This window comes from Pongo pygmaeus, chromosome 3, assembly GCF_028885625.2.
Source record: "Pongo pygmaeus isolate AG05252 chromosome 3, NHGRI_mPonPyg2-v2.0_pri, whole genome shotgun sequence".
Classification (NCBI taxonomy): Eukaryota; Metazoa; Chordata; class Mammalia; order Primates; family Hominidae; genus Pongo; species Pongo pygmaeus.
This window is the reverse complement of record NC_072376.2, coordinates 141,608,456-141,629,521: the sequence shown is the minus strand read 5'-3', so window position 1 is coordinate 141,629,521 and position 21,066 is coordinate 141,608,456. Positions and strand designations below refer to the sequence as shown.

Sequence of the window (21,066 nt, the reverse complement as noted above, 5' to 3'; positions counted from 1 at the left end):
GCAAAAAAGAAAAACAAATGAGAATATCTTTTACAGCTGATAATGATAATAGGTCATGGAATGAATAGTGTAAAAATTCAACTTTACATTCAAGGTTAAGAAAGGAGTGGAAGGAAAAAAAGAATATAAGATTTTTGGCATATGTAGGATAAATTAGAAGGTAGAGATCCTGGAAGGATGAGTAAGGAAATTGGTTCATAAAGACCTGCAATCATATTATAGTAATGGAAATAGGGAATAAAAATGCATATAAAAAATCTATATAGGAAAAATGGGCAGAACTTCATAATATTGAGCTAAAGGACAGGGGAAGAATCATGAAATTTTATTGCTAGAGGGTATCTTAATGTTCATCTAGTTTAACTTCCTAATTTTATAGAAAACTCAAAGTGAACCAAAGGCTTAGAAACTATTTGTCTTGTCCAGAGTTGCACAACAAATTCATGGAAAAGCCAAATTAGAACTCACATCTTGTAACTGCTAATCTAGTGAGCTTCTAAGCCTGGCTCTCTGACAGTATTCACAGCAGTAGGGAAGTCAAGTAGCAGAGTTGATTGGGGGGGAAAAGTATGATGAGTAGATACTTTGATTTTTGACATCTGCCTGGAAGATTCATTTAGTGTGGACATTAGGACCTAAGGATTATAAATTGAGTTTAGAGACTGATAAAACTAGTTGCAGTTTTCCAAAGCCTAAAATGTCTTAAGTGTTTAATTGTCCATGAACAACTTTGCCATAATATTTACTGACAGTATTCCATAGCTTAACATTAAGCAGTTCAGAGTTGTATACATAAAACTATACTTGCTTTTCCTGCCACAGATTTGAAGGAACATAAGGATAAACAGATGCTTCTTTTACGGAAGAGAGTGTTGCTTTCAAGTATGACAGATTCTGAATGATGGGCATATTGACATTACCAGAATTTAGGTTTTGAGATGCTCTATATAGCCATGCCAAGAATAACTAAATTAGAAACTCCTTAAGCACTAGAGTTGTTTAAGTTTGTACTTACATTGAAACATATTAGTTTCATTTGTTGTCTGATAGTGTGATGCAAAAAAGTTAAAATCATGTGAACTTATAATTAAAGCTTTAATCATATTTCATTTTGAGAGTTTTTGGTGATACCTTGTCATAGTAGATAAAACTCTTCAGCCTATTAAGAACCTTCATTCACCTGATCCTCCTCAAACCTCCAGTTATATAGAAAAGTAGTCATATTGCTGTTTCTTGCAGAAGAACTTTTGGTAACTTCCTTTTTGTCTTAGATCATTCTGTTTCTCAGAAAATTTATAATTTTCTAAACCTAGCTAAAACTTGCCTTCTCCAGAAAGACTTCTCTCATTCATTCTACCAGATTTTTACTCTTTTATTCTTGTGAACCTACTCAGTATTTATTCATTTAAACTGAGATTTATACTGTTTTTCCAGAGGTGCTTTTTTTGTCTTATGTATTTATTTATAATATATATCCAACTGAGTTATGATGATAATTATTTTCCAACTCTCATGTGCTCAGATTTTATGCCTGCCTTGTAAAGTCTTCAAAGGGAAAGATTGTCATTTATTATATCTTTTTAGGAATAACCAATGTTATCTTTTAAAAGGATGTACTGTAAAGACTAAGTAGTGGCCAGGCGTGGTGGCTCACGCCTGTAATCCCAGCACTTTGGGAGGCTGAGGCGGGCGGATCACCTGAGGTCGGGAGTTTGAGACCAGCCTGACCAACATGGAGAAACCCCGTCTCTACTAAAAATACAAAATTAGCCGGACGTGGTGGCACATGCCTATAATCCCAGCTACTAGGGAAGCTGAGGCAGGAGAATCACTTGAACCTGGGAGACAGAGGTTGTGGTGAGCCGAGATCATGCCATTGCACTCCAGCCTGGGCAACAAGAGTGAAAATCCGTCTCAAACAAACAAACAAAAAAGACTAAGTAAAGCATTTGCATGGGGTCCTTATTAACTTCTCATCAAAGTGGCATCATCAGAATATTCGTTAAAAATAATTTTAGCTGGCCAGATGCGGTAGCTCACGCCTGCAATCTCAGCACTTTCGGAGGCCAAGGCGGGTGGATCACCTGAGGTCAGGAGTTTAAGACCAACCTGGCCAACATGGTGAAACCCCGTCTCTACTAAAAATACAAAAATTAGCCGGGCATGGTGATGGGAGCCTATAATCCCAGCTGCTCAGGAGACTGAGACAGGAGAATTGCTTGAACCCAGGAGGCAGAGGTTGCAGTGACCTGAGATTGTGCCATTGTACTCCAGCCTGGGCAACAGAGCAAGACTCCATCTCAAAATAATAATAATAACTTAGCCACTAAGGATTTATCTCATTAACAGACATAGATATTATCTTCATGTAAGGAGCCTATAATTTGTCCAGTCAATTTATTTTATATTCATTGAGAACTTAAAAATGTACGTCTGTGCTCTGAGGGTAGAAACAGTCTTTATAATAAGTTTAAGTATAATGTGATAGCCTCGAAGTTGTTTTAATTTGACCCATTTCATCTCATGCACACTTTTGTAGCTTCAACAATTTCTATGAGGATGAGATCTCATTAAGTTTTTCTAGCTCAGGGTTCTCCTGGTATCTCTACCCACATGGCTCAGAGGCACCTGAAAAGCAGCAGGCTCCAAACTAAGCTTATCATTATCTCTCAGATCTTTTCTCCACATTTGTGAATTGTACCATCCAATTCCTGATTCAGAAAACTAGGAGACATCATAAATTCTTTTCTGTCCCAACTCTACCTTATAAACGTCTCTCTAATCTTTCACTTCATCACTTTCTCATCTGAGCTACAGTAGTAACCTCTAAATTAGCTTACTGCACCCATCTTCCTTTCTCATACTGTTATCAAAGTGATCTTTCTAAAATATGTCTGATCATGTCACTCTCCTTCAATGGCTACTAAATACCTATAGGATATAATCCAAATTATTCAGCTTGACAAAGTATTCAGCTTGAGTCTCCTGTAGTACCAAACATGCCTTCTTCCTGTGTGCCTCAACTGTAGACTGCACATACATCTGTCACAGCATTTTTTTCTTTTTTTTCTTTTTTGAGGGAGACCAGAGTTTTATTATTATTCAAATCAGTCTCCCCGAAAACTCAGGGATCAGAGTTTTTAAGGATAATTTGGAGGGTAGGAGGCCAGTGAGTCAGGAGTGCTGATTGGTTGGCTCGAGGATGAAATCATAGGGACTCGAAGCTTTCCTCTTATGCTGAGTCAGCTCCTGGGTAGGGGCCACAGAAACGGTTGGCAGGTCCAGGTAGGACCATCCAGTTGTGAGAAATGCAAAAACCTGGAAAGACATCTTAAAAGGACAATCTTAGGTCCACAATAGTAATGTTATCTTCACGAGTAATTGGGGAGGTTGTAAACCTTACGACCTCCAGACTAAATGGCTGGTAATATTTAGAATTCCAGCCCCTCTCGTCCTAACTTGGTGGCTAGTGGCCTTTCATTCATTTTACAAGAACAGTCTAGCTTTTGGGAAGGGCTATTTAAACTATAAACTAAATTCCTTCCCAAGGCTAGTTCAGCCTATGCCCAGGAATGGACAAAGAGAATTTGGAGGTTAGAAGCAAGATGCAGTTGGTTAGATCTGATATCTTACCGTGTCACAGCATTTTTAACACTTTATTAAGTGTTTACAAATCCATCTCTCTACACTAGTCTTTGAGCCCCTGGAAGGCATGGATTATGATTTGGTGATGTTTATCTTGCCATCATCTAGCACAGTACTAGAAATATAGCAGGTGCTCAAAAAAATACTTTTTGAGTGAGTGAGTCAGTTAATTAAATAATTAAATTGCACTTTATTGGAGAGACAAGTCTAATTTATTCATGCGGATTTTCTATTTGTGTCCTTTGCTCTTTGACCTCTCAGGGCACAATTATTTTCTTGAACTGTCATTATTTTAAAAAATTATATTTTATCTCCTTCAGCTACACAGAAATGTGTGACCACTTAGAAGTTTGATTTCCAAAACAACACACCTGGAAAAAAAATCATTTTAATATAATTAATAGAAGCTTTGCACAATGAATTAAAAAGATTTTTAGTGTTTCTCATTATAGATCCAGCCTTTAAGCTGTATTGACTTTTATATGTTTTTATTACCAATAATCTCAAAGTTTGACTGCGTGCTAGAGGCTTAAATATTTATGTTTAGTGCTCTCTCTGCATTTAAATATGAAATAAAATCCAGGACATCTTTAAAGTATGCTAGCAAAATTACTTATATGTAAGTGGTTTCATTGAAGAGCATTAGAGTTGATGTGATAGGAATGCAATTCTTAGTATTGCTCTATCATATTAAATCTGAAAATATAAATTATATAAATCACAGTTTGTATATATTCATTGTGTTCATTTTTAATCTTTTTTTACAAATGCGTATTTTTTCTTTAAAAATGTGTGTGCTGATAATTTTTATATACTATCTTATTTTTTAAAAGACATATACTTTTGCCAGGTAATAGTTTTATTTTAGCTAACAGATTTTTCTCAGATGTTTCATGTTCTAATTTAAATAATATTGTGTCTTCTATTATAAAAATGCTGTGGAAATCTGGAATTCATGGATCACTAGTTTTGATTCATAGTGTGTCTTGGAAACAATCCCATGTGAGAAATGGCCCTGAGCAGATGTGCTTAGTCATAGAATTGCCAGACAGTTCCTTATGTGTTGGCAGCTAGTTTTCTGAGCATGGAAAACAGGTTTTAAGATAAGAAATAGGGCTTTGCTGTCAGTTTTCTATTTCTTCACACTGTTTTACTTTAATGTTATTTAAAGGGATTACTGTCACCTTCATTCAATAATGTTTATATATTTTTTCTCTCAATCTTTAAGAGACAGTAAGAAGATTATTAGACTTCTAGAACACACTGATCAAGAGTGGAACCTTAGCCACAGTTAATTAATATTAACATTTCTTGTTTGGGGGTCTGGCAAGAATAAAACAAATACATAACATCATTGTTCAGAACTTTTGCCTCTAAGAGTAGATGACTGTTTTCTGTCAAAATATATTTTAATTGATGTTTATAACTTTCTTTTGCAAATACGCTACATTTGTACACCTGTCTTTAAAAATGTGGTTCTGTGTGGTATGAAATTTAAAAAGCATAGGCTTTGAAGTCAGCTCTAGTTTTTTATTCTGGCTTTGCCATTGTCTTAATCCATTGGGGCTGCTATAACAAAATGCCACATACTGAATAGCTCATAAACAACAGAAATGTATTTATTACAGTCTGGAGGCCAGGAAGTTCAAAATTAAGGAAATGGCAGATTCGGGGTTTGGTGAGGGGCTGTTTCCTGATTACACATGACACCTTCTCTCTTTGTCTTCACTCAGTGAAAAGGACAAACAAGCCTCCCTTGGGCCTCTGTTATGAGGGCATTAATCCCATTTTCGAGGGCACTGCTATCATGACCCAGTCACCTCCCAAAAGGCCCCACCTCGTAATATCATTACATTGAGAGTTATATGAAGGTTGTATTTATATGAGATTTCAACATATGAATTTTGCAGGGACACAGATACTCAGACTAAAACAGCCATTTACTGGTGATTGACTTGGGTAGGTAGGTTGTTTAACTGCATGGACTTCAGTTTCCTCATGGCTATAATGAAAATGAAATTACCTTCCTTGCAGTGTTGCAATGTAATATAACTTACTGTCTTTGCCCACCTCCCTTCTACTTTAGTATCCAACCTCTGTAGGTAGTATATACAGTACTTACAAATTACCTGCTAGTAGATTTGGGAGTTGTATTAACATTGTAATAAATAGTGGATTATTTACCTCCCAGACCTGGGAAATCTGCCTTTTGTTGTTGCTGCTGTAATTTCTAGTAATTTCAGAGTAGCCATTTCTTTCTTTCTCCTCTTTCTATTATATTGTACCCCCATTTCTTGCCAACTGTACAATCCCAAATTCTTTCTATTCCCTCCTGTATGTTTCAGTTATATTCTTTTTGTTTTGAAATCTTAGTTTCTCTTTTGCATGGTTCTTTTAAGACCTCAGATGTATAGACCTCCCTGATGACTCCTCAGATACTTTCTTCTTCCTATTCTTTGATGTTGCTTGGAAGAATCTGTATTATAGTCACTCTTTGAAATTTTCTTCAGTTTGGATTCAGCCTCCCCATCTATTCTTCTCCTCAAGAATTACTGGTACCTTTTATGACTTAAAAATGCCTCCCTCATTCTCGTTGGTTGTTGATTTTCCTTAACTGATGATTTTTTTCTACCTTTCTTGAACATTTCTCTACCAGGACTTTTGTGTTTATGCCATGATTTCTTCTCTGACTTTTGTTGCTTGTTTTTTTTGTTGTTTTTGTTTTTGTTTTTGTTTTGCTTCTTTTGCTTCCCCCATTTCCTTATCCTACCTATGAAAAGTATACATTTCTTAGATTTCTAACCATGTGACTCAGTTTTTCTCCTTCATAGATGATCATATCTACCCTACCCAATTTAAACTTTCAGCCCTAATGTTGCCCAAGTATACACCTCTAACCTTGATCACTTTGTTGAGTTCCATAATTGAGTTGCTAGGTCAGTGGTTTTCAAACTTTTTCTTTTTTGACAGTAAACTCCTTTTTTAAAAAAAGAAATCTTATACATGGAACCTCAGAATTTAAACTTACAAAAGTGGAATGGCTATGATTGAAGGAGTAGAGGGCCTCTCTATCTTACTAGCTAATGCCATCATCAAACCTCAGAATTTTTGCTTGATTGCTCTCTTTTGCTTCATCTCTACATCTGCTCATGTTGGCTCTATGTACAGATGATCACAAATCCAGTCATCACCCATATCATCTCTAGCCCACCGTCTCTTGTTTCCAGTACCCTTTTCTCTGGTCTACCTGCTTTCACTCTTATTCCACTGCAATTCATTCTCCACACAATATATCACATCATTTACGTGCTTCAGACCCTACAGTGAATTTTCATTGCAATTGGAACACATTCCAAAATTCCTACTATATCCAGAAGGCCCTTATGTGATCTGACCTCTACCTTCCTCTCTGAATTTATCTTACACTTTTTTTTCTGTGATACACATTCCAGCTTAATTGTCATTTCTTTGTTTTTCTCATATTCTTTCATTTATTCTTAATTATCTTTGCTTGTAATTCTCCTACCCTAAATCTTCTTCAGTTTGCCTCATCATCCTTTAGGTACGTAGCTCAGATATTTCTGCCATAGATGTCCCTGATGACCCATGTCTTTCCTATTTGCCTGTATCATCTTCTTTATAACATTGTCACTTTCCTTAATTACCTGATTTATTAAAATACTTATTGCCTGTCTCCCTCCATTACAATATGAACTTTATGAGCCAGGGGCTTTATCTTCCTTGTTTACCACTGCATCACCAGTGCTGATGACAGTGCTTGTATGGTGCATGTAGGTGCTCAATAGACAGTGCTTGGTATAGTACATGTAGGTGCTCAGTAAAATAATTCTAGGACTCCTGAAATAGAGATAAAACAAACAAAAAACTGATGAGCCACCAGCACTTAAAGCTCAACATGTCCAAATTATATTCACAGTGTTGGGCATGTTATAAGCATTCAATAAATATTTGTTCAAAGAATGAATGCATGGAATCCCTTAAATTCTCTTTGTAAAATCTACACCATCTCTCTCAGTATTGTTGTCATCACTCTGGTTTAGACTTTCCCTCCCTCTTGCTCATTTATTATAACATATTGGTTACAGAGAGAGAGAGAGAACTATCATTCTAGTCTATTCTTTTTCACAAATGTCAGGTTTAAATTTCTAAACTGTAGCTCTGAGCTCTGATACCATTATTGGTACAGTTCCCCATTTGCCTTTAAATTGATACAGATAACTTAATTGTCAATTAAGGTCATTGACATTGTAGTCCCCATGGCCTTTGCAGTCTTATTTCTCATCTTCCCTAAATAAGCCCTATACTTACCTACCTTTATGCTTGTGCTTATCTTGTTTCTTACTAAAGCTTTCTCTGTCTCTTCTTGTGAGATATATAATCCTCTGCCAATTTTTGCTTTAAATACCTCTCACTTCAATATTCTCCCAGCTAAATGTAAATGTGCTGCATACTCAGAATCATAATGTTTTATTTTAATCTTTTGTGTTGCTTAACATATGCTTGCTTTGTGGCCCTCCTCAAGATTACTATAGCTCCTCAAGATTACATTATTGAGCTTGTGGCCCTCCTGAAGATTACATTATTGAGCTGAAAGTTTAAATTGGGTAGGGTAGATATGATCATCTATGAAGGAGAAAAATCCTTTGTGCGTTTTGTACCACATTATTGCAGCACCTCAAACATTGCAGGCATGAAATAAACATGTTTTAAGCATGTCTGTTGCATAAGAGATTTGAATAGTCTGATCAATAAGAGTATGAATTAATATTTTCTGCACTTTGTCAGTGTTACCCAAAGTTACATGACTCTAAGACTATACTTGTAATCATTGTTTACAAAAGAGTAAATTGTCAATTCTGTAGGTATTTTGTAAAATCTAAGACAGTGAATATACATCAGTATCCCCTGTAGAGATTCTGAAAAATAGAGATGACCAAGTACTGCCTGCAGACGTTGACTGAATATGAATAAGTCTCAGATTCAGACTATCCATATATGATGTGAAAAAGCCTATGCATACTAGTTGCAAAAAGCTTACTTTCATACACACAAAGTATGGACACTACTAGTATCATAGAATATTATATCTAACATAGAAATTAGAATCTTGAATTACCTAAAACTATGTATAATTTTTAATTAACTTCAAGTGTCTATAAATAATACACAAATAACTTATTTAAAAACTGAAGAGCCACTGTTTTGGAAAGTTTTCATAGCTCGATGTATGTTTTCATAGCTCGATCTTTTCATAGCTCGATTGCTTTTAGAATTTCTTCAGAACCCTTCCGTCTTGAATAGGTTTCATTATTAGACTGCCACTAAAGATTGGGAAGAGGAAAAAATTTGAGATAAAACTTTATGCAGTTTTGGTACCTATTCAGTTTCCTAAAAGCAGTAGTGATTTTAAAAGTTTATAACTTTGTCTAAAATTATGTTTCAGGATTTTCTAAAGTTTTTAAGTGTAAATGATTGGCTTTATTATACTGGGTAATTACAAAAGTCCTTATTGAATTACCTAATGTATGCATTTCTTTATTTTAAAGACAAAAAAATTAAGAATATCAAATCAGCAAAAACTAGCTTTTATATCTCAGAATCTTACCATTTTTCATTGTATGCAAAAAAGGTATTATAAACATTTCTAGGATTCTCTTTGTATGAGAATGCAGGAAGAAACATAAAAATTTGTCTTAAAATAGACTCATTGTACTTGATGTTAAGTCTTAAAAAAGTGTATTGATAAAGCATTTTAATTTCCATCCAAATTGATGGTATAATTTAAATCTAGTATTATATCCTATTCTTTATGTTACACTTGATTAAATTTTGCTTAACAAAGTTTTATTTTTAAAAAGTTGTCAGCCGTGTGCGGTGGCTCGCGCCTGTAATCCCAGCACTCTGCAAGGCCGAGGCAGGTAGATCACGAGGTCAGCAGATCGAGACCATCCTGGCTAACACGGTGAAACCCCGTCTCTACTGAAAAATACAAAAAATTAGCCAGGCGTGGTGGCGGGCACCTGTAGTCCCAGCTACTCAGGAGGCTGAGGCAGGAGAATGTCATGAACCCGGGAGGTGGAGCTTGCAGTGAGCTGAGATCGTGCCACTGCACTCCAGCCTGGGCGACAGAGCGAGACTCCATCTCAAAAAAAAAAAAAAAAAAGTTGTCATTCAAATCTGTTTAATATCATAAGAAATGAAAAAAATGCATTAATGAAAAATCCCAGGAATATAAAGTGGATTAACAAGCATACCTGAAAATAAAGTAATATACTTTTTAGAATATTTATTTGAAGCAAAAATAAAATCCTTGGGTAGTTATGACATCAAGATTGTTAATAGTTAACTAGTTGTGTTTTTTTAAATCAAAATTTTTTTGTTAAACTGTTTTTGACTTTTATAAAATTACATACACAGGCAAACATATATCTAAAACATTTGCATGTAAATAGTATAAACATAATTATTGAGTTTCTTCATAAAATAATGTTAGAATTATTTTTGTTAGTTCCTTAAAAAATTTTAAAAGCTTGGATATTTAAAAGAACTCACAAGACTGCACAGAGCATACTTACAGAAGGCTTTTATTTAAAGGCCAAAGGATATTGTGCAGCCAGAAAAAGAACATAGGCAAGCATCTAGCATCCAGGACACATTCAGGAAAGGCGCCCTAGGGCCTTTCTTAATACACAGACATGCTTTGTCTCCACATTGAGCCACCAAGATCTGTGCAATGAATCTTGGCTTCAGGAGCGCTCCAAGCAGGAGTTCCCATCGGGGTCATTTTTTTTTGGCACACTGATCACATAGCCTAGCCTGGCTATCTAGTTATGTCTGGTGAAAATTATCAGTAAACAAATCAACTTGCAGGCTGCAGGGAGAGATTCATACTTTAAACAGCACATCATAAATCCCACTGTTCATATACTGGCTAAGAGTCAAGGCTAGACATTCAGGCATCCCCAGAGCTTTCCCAGTCCAGCTGTAAATTAATACTTTACTACAGAGTTCCTGACAATTTAATCTAATAAAAGGCAAAATGATGATGGTAGCTGCATTGTATAAACTACAGTAAAATTTATAAAATGCTTTAATATGTATTAACTTATTTGAACTTTATAATTCTGTGAGCTATATGGGAAAATTGTTTTTATCTCTATTTTGTAGATACTAAGACTCAGAGAGGTTAAGTGATTGGCCCAGTTCACATACCTTTTGTGTTGGTAGAGTCAGTTCTAGAAGACAGGCCTTCTGGCTTTTATTTTAGAATTTTTTTCAACACTTCATGCCAAAAGTAGATATAAAGAACTATTTACTTACTTTCTAACTGTTCTATGGAACAATGTGGGAATAAACAAATATATTTAAAACTACTACTTATTTCCCCCCCAAAAAATAGTATTTGTGTTTTAGTGAATATAATATGAATGTTTTCAGAATTTTTTTTATAATGACTTCCAAATTAGGTCTAAGTCCAGTGCCTATTTTTTTTCTTTTTACTTATGTAGCAGGAGATTTCATTTCAAAGGAATATGAGATAATATATATTTGGAATAATTGTTCATAAAATTATTTTTCTAGAAGTTTTCACACATGAATATTAAATTGGGTGTGCAAGATCTAGGTAAAATATCAAGATATAGTTGTACTTGTAACATTCTCTGTCTTTCTCTCTCTCCCTCTCTTTCTCTCTCCCTCTCTCCCTCCCTCTCCCTCTCCTCCATCCCACTACTCCTCCCCCTCTCCCTCTCCCTCTCCCCACCTTTTCCTTTTGCCCTCTTATTCATTTATGATTGATTTACTTGTCTCCTATGCCTCAGGTACTGTGCTATCTCCTGAAGGTTTAAAAATTAATAAGATGTGATCCTTGCTTTTAATTATCTTACACTGTATATTTTTTATGAACTCACAGTTCCACAAAGGAGAATCTCTGTAGTATTGATTACAATACAGTGTGGTCAATTAATAATGTATAAAGTATTATATAAGTATTGAGATATAGGGTTTTTGCCAAGGAGAAGTTAGTGAAGACTTGAAGATCGGGAGACTTTTGATCTAGGTCAAAATTAAGGAATTGGTTAGAAAAAGAAGGAGACTTGTCCAACCAAACATGTGAAAAAAGAAACAAGAATGTATTTAGAAAACAGTGAGTGAGTATTTTATTATACTTGGAATATAAATTACATGGGGGTAATTGGCAAGAGATAAGACTCTTTGAGGCTAGATGTTGACTGGCCTTATATGCCATGTAGAGGAGTGTAGACTTTATGCCAAAAAGTGTGGAATCCAGGAATCATTGTTAAATAGGAGTTTTTATTACTAGATAACTTTTTTAACAGATAAGATACATTATAAAGAATGAACTAAAGAGGAGACCATCAGTGAAGAGATGAGTTTGGAATCTATTGGAATAGTCTTATGAGTGATAATGAAGCTAAAGGTTGGGCCAAAGAATGAAAAAGGAATACACAATTGAAAGACAACTTAGAAATAGACTCAGGCCAATTAGATTAAAATAAGGAAAGAATCTGATTATAGAATTTTGGTCTTGGCAAATTGCCTAATCCACCTCTGTTGTTGGACATGAGATCTTTGAGACGTGCAGCATGGTGAAGTGAATTGCATTAAGACGTATTACTAGTTAGTGACAGAATTGGGTCCCTGCCTCTAATGTTCTCCACATTGTACCTTGCTTCCTGTGTCTCCAACACGTTTGTTTTTTTTTTTCCCCTTGATCATGCTATGACCTTATCTTGCTTACAGTTTACAGGACACTCTAATATACATTATCTATTTTTACTTGTTCAGCAATCCCATGAAACAAGTAGAACAAGCAATTATTTTATCCTTTCTGAAGGTAAGAAAACCAAATCAGTGTGGTTGCTATGCTTATTCAGAGTTTTCTCAGTTTTATCCTTACTACTTAAATATATTATTCCTTAAGTTTTTCCTTTAAAAATATATAGGATTTTATAACTGGTAGAATCATTTGTTGATTTAGATTGTAGATACACTCCTGAAATTATCTCTCAGCCTGACGTAGATTTTACATGAATAAGGTGGTTTTTGTTTTGTCCTTTAGTGAATCATTTTGCAAATGAAAAATATCTATTTTTGTTTGATTTTTTTTTTTTCTTTGAGACAGAGTCTTGCTCTCTCACCAGGCTGGAGTGCAGTGGTGCAATCTCGGCTCACTACAACCTCTGCCTCCCGGGTTCAAGCGATTCTCCTGCCTCAGCCTCCCAAGTAGCTGGGACTACAGGCACGTGCGCCATCACACCCACCTAATTTTTGTATTTTTAGTAGAGATGGGGCTTCACCATGTTGGCCAGGATGGTCTCAATCTCTTGACCTCGTGATCCTCCCACCTTGGACTCCCAAAGTACTGGGATTACAGGCATGAGCCACCGCGCCTGGCCTGTTGGATTTTTTTTATAATCTTGGTTAATTTAAAGCAAAACATTTTCTTAAATGCCTCATCATATAAAATGTTATTAGGACCATGTGGGGGTAGGCAGTCTGTCATAGGAGACTCGTTAAATACTAGTTTTATTACTTATTGTGAATCCTAGGGCATATTAGTAAACCTCTATCAACCTTGCTCTCCTCTACTTCAGTTTGATATAATAGTAGTCTTAATTCACAGTTATTATTGAGTGTCAAGTGAGATGACTGCAAAGCATTTACAACAGTCCCTGGCACTAATAACTACCTGAGATATTATCAGCTATTATTAGATTTGTATTTTGTATTGTAGGAAATTTATAACTATATAAGTAATGCAGTTTTAAAGACAAAGAGTCAAAAGGAAATGAATTAACATTTACTTGTGAATTTTGCATCAAATAATTTCTGTAAGTTTAATAGCACAAATATGATTTACATTTAGATACATACATAAAATGTAATTAAGAAATAGGGAATAGTTCCTACGCTAAAGTATTTTTCTTCTTAAAAATATATGTTCTTTAGATAATCAAAGGGTTTTATACTCACTTAATGCTTAATTATGATGATATTAAAAATCATTTTTTCTGTTTAAGAAAGTCTTATATTATTGTTCTAAAATCATTTCCTATGAGGAGTCAAGAAGATATTGAAACTTATTTGATTCTGTTAGAATGTTCAAAAAAATTTGTCTTTTTCATTCGTTGCCAATACAGTCTCTGAAGAAAATAAACATTGTATTATGGTGGGACAAATGTTTTAATTTATGTTAAGTGTTTACATAATACAAACGTCTGGTGTCTATAGAATGATCAAAGTATTGAAGTTTAAGTTCATTTTCATAGAAAGTCCAATCAGCAGCATATCTCCATCTCTATCTAAAAAGATATTATAGACATAAGTATATTCTTCTTAGTGCACTGGAGCTCTTGTTAGATAATGTATCAAGATGATAAAGTGCTTTTTCAAGAAATTTATTGAATTACTTTGGTATATAATATAATTTACCCAAATACAGCATTCATGACGTCTACTTCATACCCTTCACCATTCAGCTATATTTTTTCCCCTTTAATCTCTTCTACATGCATTTCATTAGTAATAAAGGAATCTTCCAAAATTTATTCCATGGATTCATTTTAGATAAACAAGAGTTAGAACTGATTTTACCAAATTTAGATTTCTATTCTAATTTTTTATTCTTAGTGGTCTATGAAAACAGTGTTTATTAATTTACTTTATTTTTTAGGCAAGCCAAATTAGAGCTGAGAGTTGCTGTAGCAAAAGTGGAAGAGTTAACTAATGTGACTGAAGATCTGCAGGGACAGATGAAAAAGAAGGTATTTTCTATTTCTAAGACAAATGGGTACCTGTTGCATAGTTTTCTTTCTATTTTGTTGATTTATTTTGGATTAGGTGTTAAAAAGGGTTGTCAGAAGATGAATTAATTATTTTATTACCCTTAAAATATGAAAGTAGGAAGCTAAACTATATTACTGAAAAAAACTTCATCAAGAATTTTTTATTTCCATTCTCTATAGCCTAATTCAATAAAACGTCATAATCACACCTAAGCACATCATTACTGAAACGCAAATTGATACAAGATCAAGTTTCAGTTAACTGGTTATTTGCAGGTGGAAAACAAGCATTTAATACTACTTTTATGTTATTTACTAAAGTATTTATTGGCATAATAGACTCTGGTTCTTTTTAATATGTAATAGACAAATTTCAGAAGGATGTCAAGGAAAAGTCAGGCTTTAGTTTTAGATAGATATAATTATTGAAAATTCTCACTCTGGGACTTATTAGCTATGTAACTTTCTAAGCCTTATTTCCAATCTGTAAAAAGTTGATTATAGATTTCTAATAATGGTAGATTTTTTTAAGTGTTACAAGAACCCTCCCATAGGGTTTTTAAAACTTGGATAAATTTTTAAAACACCAGAAAGCACTCAAAACAGAAAGAAGTAAAAGAAATAAGAATTGTTAAATTTTGGATTTCTGGCCTGATGGTTCTCCCAACCGCCACAGCTGTGGCTTCAGAAAACACCTTTGTATGGGCTTAAGGTACCCAGGTCAAAGTTTAGGGCTAGAAAAGCATTAGGAAATTTATTTTATTTTATTTTATTTTATTTTTGAGTCAGAGTCTCCCTCTGTCACCCAGGCTGGAGTGCAGTGGCACGATCTCGGCTCATTGCCAGCTCTGCCTCCCAGGTTCATGCCATCCTCCTGCCTCAGCCTCCCAAGTAGTGGGACTACAGGCACACACCGCCACGCCTGGCTAATTTTTTGTATTTTTAGTAGAGACGGGGTTTCACCGTGTTAGCCAGGATGATCTCAGTCTCCTGACCTTGTGATCTGCCCGCCTTGGCCTCCCAAAGTGCTGGGATTACAGGCGTGAGCCACCGCTCCCGGCCAGCAGTAGGAAATTTAAAGAAGAAATACTGGCAACAAGAGAAACACACAGAAAAAGTGAGAGCCAAATTCTGAGTGTAATTTCTTACCAAATTCATGCCTGACAACTAAATTATGCATATGGAAGTAGGGGAGCGACCCCAGAGAGGCCAGTGAAGAAGCAGGCAGAGACCTAAGAGAAATTTCCTTTTGAAAGATAGAGATATATGAAACTAGATATTTGAGTTTGCTACTTTTTGTAATTGAATACGTGTGAGAAATGTGTGCAACTGAAGCATCAGCATACTGAAGACTTCCTTATTGTTTGAAGTATCAGAGGACAAAGCCCAAAGCTGGAAAGGCAGCTGGAAATTACAGGGGAATCTCTAGAAGCAAGGGAACCACAAAGATGATGAACCCTAACTCTGCCCAAATCTTGACTAATCTTCAAATTATGTAGGCACAGAGCCTAATTATAAAAGCAACGGTGGAAAGCAGTAAGAACTAATTACAGATATCAGCTGCTACCTACTGTATGTGGAACAGATTTCAAATTTCAAGGCCAAGCAAGGTAATTGTCTACTTGAACTAAAAAATAAAAATAAAAATTTAATGCTCAAAAGAACAAAACAGAGTAACTGCAATGTATTATCTACACTATTGAGTTTTCAAAAATTACTAGACAGAAAAGTATGACCTATACTTGTGGGGGAGGTGCTGAGGGAGGAAGCTATTAGAAACTGACTTTAAATGGATCTATCTGTTAGATTTAGCAGACAGAGACTTCCAGTCAGCTATTATATATATGTTCAAGGAATTAAAATCTATTTTTAAATTAAAGTCTCTAGGAAGAGATAGATAATTTTAATTGAGAACTGGAACATAATTTTTAAAAAAGAAATTCTAGAGCTTAAAAGTTCAGCAGCTGAAATAAAAATTTCACTAGATGGACTAAAAAATGGATTGGGAAAGACAGAAGAAATAATCAATGAACTTGAAGTCAGATCAATAGAAATTTCCCTGTCCAAAGAACAGAGAGTTTAAAAGATTGAAGAAAAATGAACAAGAGCTCAGAAATCTGTAGAACAATGTGAAGCAATACAACATAAGTGTAATTGGAACTGCCAAAGGGAGGGGGATGGGAGCAGAAAAAAATTAAAGAAATAATGGCTGAAAACTTCCTAAATTTGGTGGAAAACATTAAAATTTAAGAATCTCAATGAGTAAACACAAAATCACTTTGAGATACATCACAGTGGTACTGACAGCCAATTATGAAGAGAATACCTGAAAGTAGCAATAGAAAAATGACCTGAACAGAGAGGCAATGATAAGATTAATGGCTGAGTTCTCATCAAGAAACTGTGGAAACACTTCTGGACATAGGCCCTGGCAAAGATTTTATGTTGAAGACTCCAAAAGCAATTGCAGCAAAAAGCAAAAATTGACAAGTGGGACATAATTAAACTAAAGAGCTTCTGCATACCAAAGGAAACTATCAACAGAGTAAACAGACAACCTATAGAATGGGAAGAAATATTTGCAAACTATGCATCTGACAAAGGTGTAATATCCAGCATCAATAAAGAACTTAAACAAATTTACAAGGAAAAAAAAACATTAAAAAGTAGGCAGCGGACATAAATAGACACTTTTCAAAAGAAGATATACATATGGCCAACAAGCAAATGAAAAAATGCTCAACACTATGAATTAGAAAAATGCAAATCAAAATCGCAATGAGATACCATCTCACACCTGTCAGAATGGCTATCATTACAAAGTCAAAAAATTACACATGCTGGCAAAATTGCTGAGAAAAGAGAATGTTTATCCACTGCTGGTGGGAATGGAAACTAGTTCAGCCACTGTGGAAAGAGGTTTGGAGATTTCTCAAAGAACTCAAACAGAAGTGCCATTCAACTGAGCAATCCCATTACCGGGTATATAACAAAGTAATATAAATCATTCTACCATCAAGACACATGTCCATGTATGTTCATCACAGCACTATTCACAATAACAAAGAGATAGGATCAACCTAGATGCCCATCAGCAGCAGACTGGATAAAGAAAATGTGGTACGTGTACACCATGGAATACTACACAGCCATAAAAAGAATGAAATCATGTCCTTTGCAGTAATATGGATGCAGCTGGAGGCCATTATCCTAAGCAAATTAACTCAGGAACGGAAAACCAAATACTGCATGTCCTCACTTATAAGTGGGAGCTAAACGCTGAGTACAAATGGACACTAAAGAGAATGATATACACTGGCCCTACTGGAGGGTAGGGGATGGAAGAACGGTGAGTATTGAAAAACTACCTATCAGGTACTATGCTTATTACCTAGGTGGCAAAATAATCAGTATACCAAACCCCCTGATACACAATTTACCCATGTAGCAAACATGCCCATGTACCCCTTGAATCAAAAATGAAGGCTGGAAGGGAGGAAAAAAAAAAAACCTGTGGAAACAGAAAGTATTAGAATAATATATTTCAAATGCTGAAGAAAAAAAATACTAAGAATTCTATATTCAGTGAAGTTATACTTCAAAAATGAAGGCAAAATACAGGCATTTTCAAATAAACCAAAAATGAGAGAGTTTGTCCCCAGCAGACCTGCATTCAAAAAATTCTGAAGGAAGTTCTTTAGGCTAAAAGGAAATGACACCAAATGGCGACTCAGATATAAGAAGAAACGAAAAGCAACAGAAATGGCAAATATGAAATAACATGTGTACATACTTTTCTCTTAATATCTTTAAAAGATGGCTGCTTATAGCAGAACTAATAACACCATATTTGATGGATTTGTAAAGTGTGCAGATGTAATATATGACAACAATGGCATTCAGGACTGGGATCGTACATGGATATACAGTGTTGCAAGGTTCCAGTGTTTTCTCTGAACTATTATCTAAATATTAACTCTGAATAAGTTGGGTAAGTTCAAGATGCATATTGTAATCTCTACAGCGACCACTAAAAAATAGTTCAAACAGATATACCTAAAAGCAATAGAGGAATTAAAATGACATTCTTAGGCTGGGCATGGTGGTGTGCATCTGTATTCCCAGCTACTCGAGAGGCTGAGACAGGAGGATCACTTGATCCAAGGAGTTTGAGTGCAGCCTAGGTAACATAATAAGACCCTAAAAAAAAAAAAAAAAAAAAAAAAATGGCCAAGCACGGTGGCTCACGCCTGTAATCCCAGCACTTTGGGAGGCCAAGGCGGGTGGATCACGAGGTCAGGAGTTCAAGACCAGCCTGGCCAATATGGTGAAACCCCATCTCTACTAAAAATAAAAAAATTTGCCGAGCGTGGTAGCAGGCACCTGTAATCCCAGCTACTCGGGAGGCTGAGCTAGGAGAATCACTTGAACCTGGGCGGCAGAGGTTGCAGTGAGCCAAGATCGTACCACTGCACTCCAGCCTGGACGACAGGGTGAGATTCTGTCTCAAAAAAAAAAAAGTTATGGCATCATAAAAAATATTTGTTAACACATGAAGCAAGAAAAGATGAACAAGAAATTTCCTTAGAAAGTTGATACAAGTAAAATTTATTAATATAGGTCAAAGCATCACTATGTCAAAGAAGAAAGACCCTGTGATTACCTTGATAGTTAATGAGACATAGAATAATATAGTTAAGAGAGCATATTCTAAAGGCACATTATCTGCATAGAAATCCCTCTCGTTTTGTTAGACTTGTACTATAGAAATAGTTTGAAATATTGGTACAAATCTAAGTGCAATAACTGTTTTGAGTATTTTTTATTAACACAGGATTGATGATGAAGTTCTCCCCTCCTTTTTATTATACACATGATTTGTTTCCAAAGTCATATTGTTTCTTTTAATGTACGTATTAGAATGCTAATAGCATAATAACTTTATAGCATGAACTGTTTTCTTTATGCTGTATAATGGTGTATTGAATTTTCACATACTCAAAGTAAGCTTCTAGTTTCTTTATTTTCTAGGAGAAGGATGTGGTGTCTGCCCATGGAAGAGAGGAAGCATCAGATAGGCGCTTACAGCACTTACAGTCTAGTATAAAACAATTAGAAATAAGGTAAATTGTTAAATGCACCTAGCTTTGTTGATATGTTTTAAAAGATATTTTACAATAGAGTTTCAGTGTGTGATATTTACTAGAATAAATATTTTATAAACTCTAAATCAAAACTATAATCATAGGTGTAAAATCTGATTTAATCGACATTGTTTATTAAAAATTATATTCAACAGATTGCTATACTTTGAATATATATTCAAAGATAATTTGTTTAATATGATTTTAGAACCTTTACTAAGTACATTAATTTAACTTTGAATGAGAATAATTGTACCAAATTTAGTCCAGTACTTTTTGGGAAACAAGTAAAACCCTTGATATCATGCTTTTGTATCAGTACTGCAGAGCACAAAGCACACCTTTATTTTCATTTCTCCTCAGGTCATCCTGCAGAGTTTGACCCTCAGTCATAGTTGACCCTCAGTAACCTAAAATCTTTCTTTCTTCTAAAGAGCGGTTAAAATTTTAAAATCATAGTTAAGAGGAAATTTGATATTACCTCAACCCCTCTATAATTCTGTACTTCTACAAATAATACAGTTACAGTAGAAATAAACCATTAAAATGGAAGGCCAAGAAAGGAGAGGAATGGTATTTTTAAAAACTATTTTTTAGGAATCATGAACCATAAATCCTACAAAAAGGATTAGCTTCAAGAGCTAAATGTAGATTCTTTTTGCATCTTGGGCGTAATATGTCAGAAAAATCTTGCAAGCTGAAACTTGATCATCAATTCTTTTGGTCCTCCAGAAGGCAAGGTGCTAGTGCATCCTGCTCCCCAGTACTGTTCTCCCTTGTGTTCTTGGGAATTCTAATTTGCAGTGGCCCTTCAGATACCTTTACCCATCACTCATCTCTGCCCTGATAACCATCATCAATTGGTGTCATGTTTTTCAACCGGAGTATTGGCTTTTTGAGTGAGACAATTCTTAGTTGTTTGAGACTGTGCCAATAACTACAGGATGTTTAGCATCCCTGGCACCAAATACTAAATTCTAGTCGCATCTCTTAGCATTGTAACTACCAAATGTCCCCACACATTTCAAACGCCAATACCATCATAGTTGCAAACTGTTGAGTATAGGACACTGGTATATCAGAATGGTCCATGCAGTACTTTTTTAAAAATCTTTTTTCTTTGTACAAGCTGAGCCACATGACTTGATATTAGATTGTGGACTTTATTTTAGGTAGGGAGAATATATATTTGTCTTTTTCTAAAGCTAAGAAGTAATTTTTAACCAGATGCTAAAAGTCATCTTGAAAAGATGACATTTTCCAAGTGCTTTGATGATTTTATTTTGCTATAAATGAATAGTTTATCTGTTTAATAAAATCTTTTCATTTGACACGACTATAATAAAAGTGACAATAAATATATGCCTGCCCCTCCCACATCAACAATGCCTTTTGTGTACTAATATTTAGAATAACTAATATAGGTAGAGGAAAACAAGTATGATCCT

General features: G+C 35.0%; 1 protein-coding gene across 6 annotated transcripts in view; it reads left to right on the top strand.

Annotated features, from left to right (window-relative positions):
* The window catches only part of SCLT1 (sodium channel and clathrin linker 1), a 214,980-nt gene that overhangs the window by 105,634 nt on the left and 88,280 nt on the right, over positions 1–21,066 (top strand). For all 6 annotated transcript variants that reach the window (XM_063664122.1, XM_054486821.2, XM_063664124.1 and 3 more), the window contains exons 10-11: positions 14,363–14,453; positions 19,506–19,597. In XM_063664122.1, coding sequence (XP_063520192.1) covers positions 14,363–14,453; positions 19,506–19,597 — 183 coding nt within the window. The remainder of the gene's footprint in view (positions 1–14,362; positions 14,454–19,505; positions 19,598–21,066) is intronic.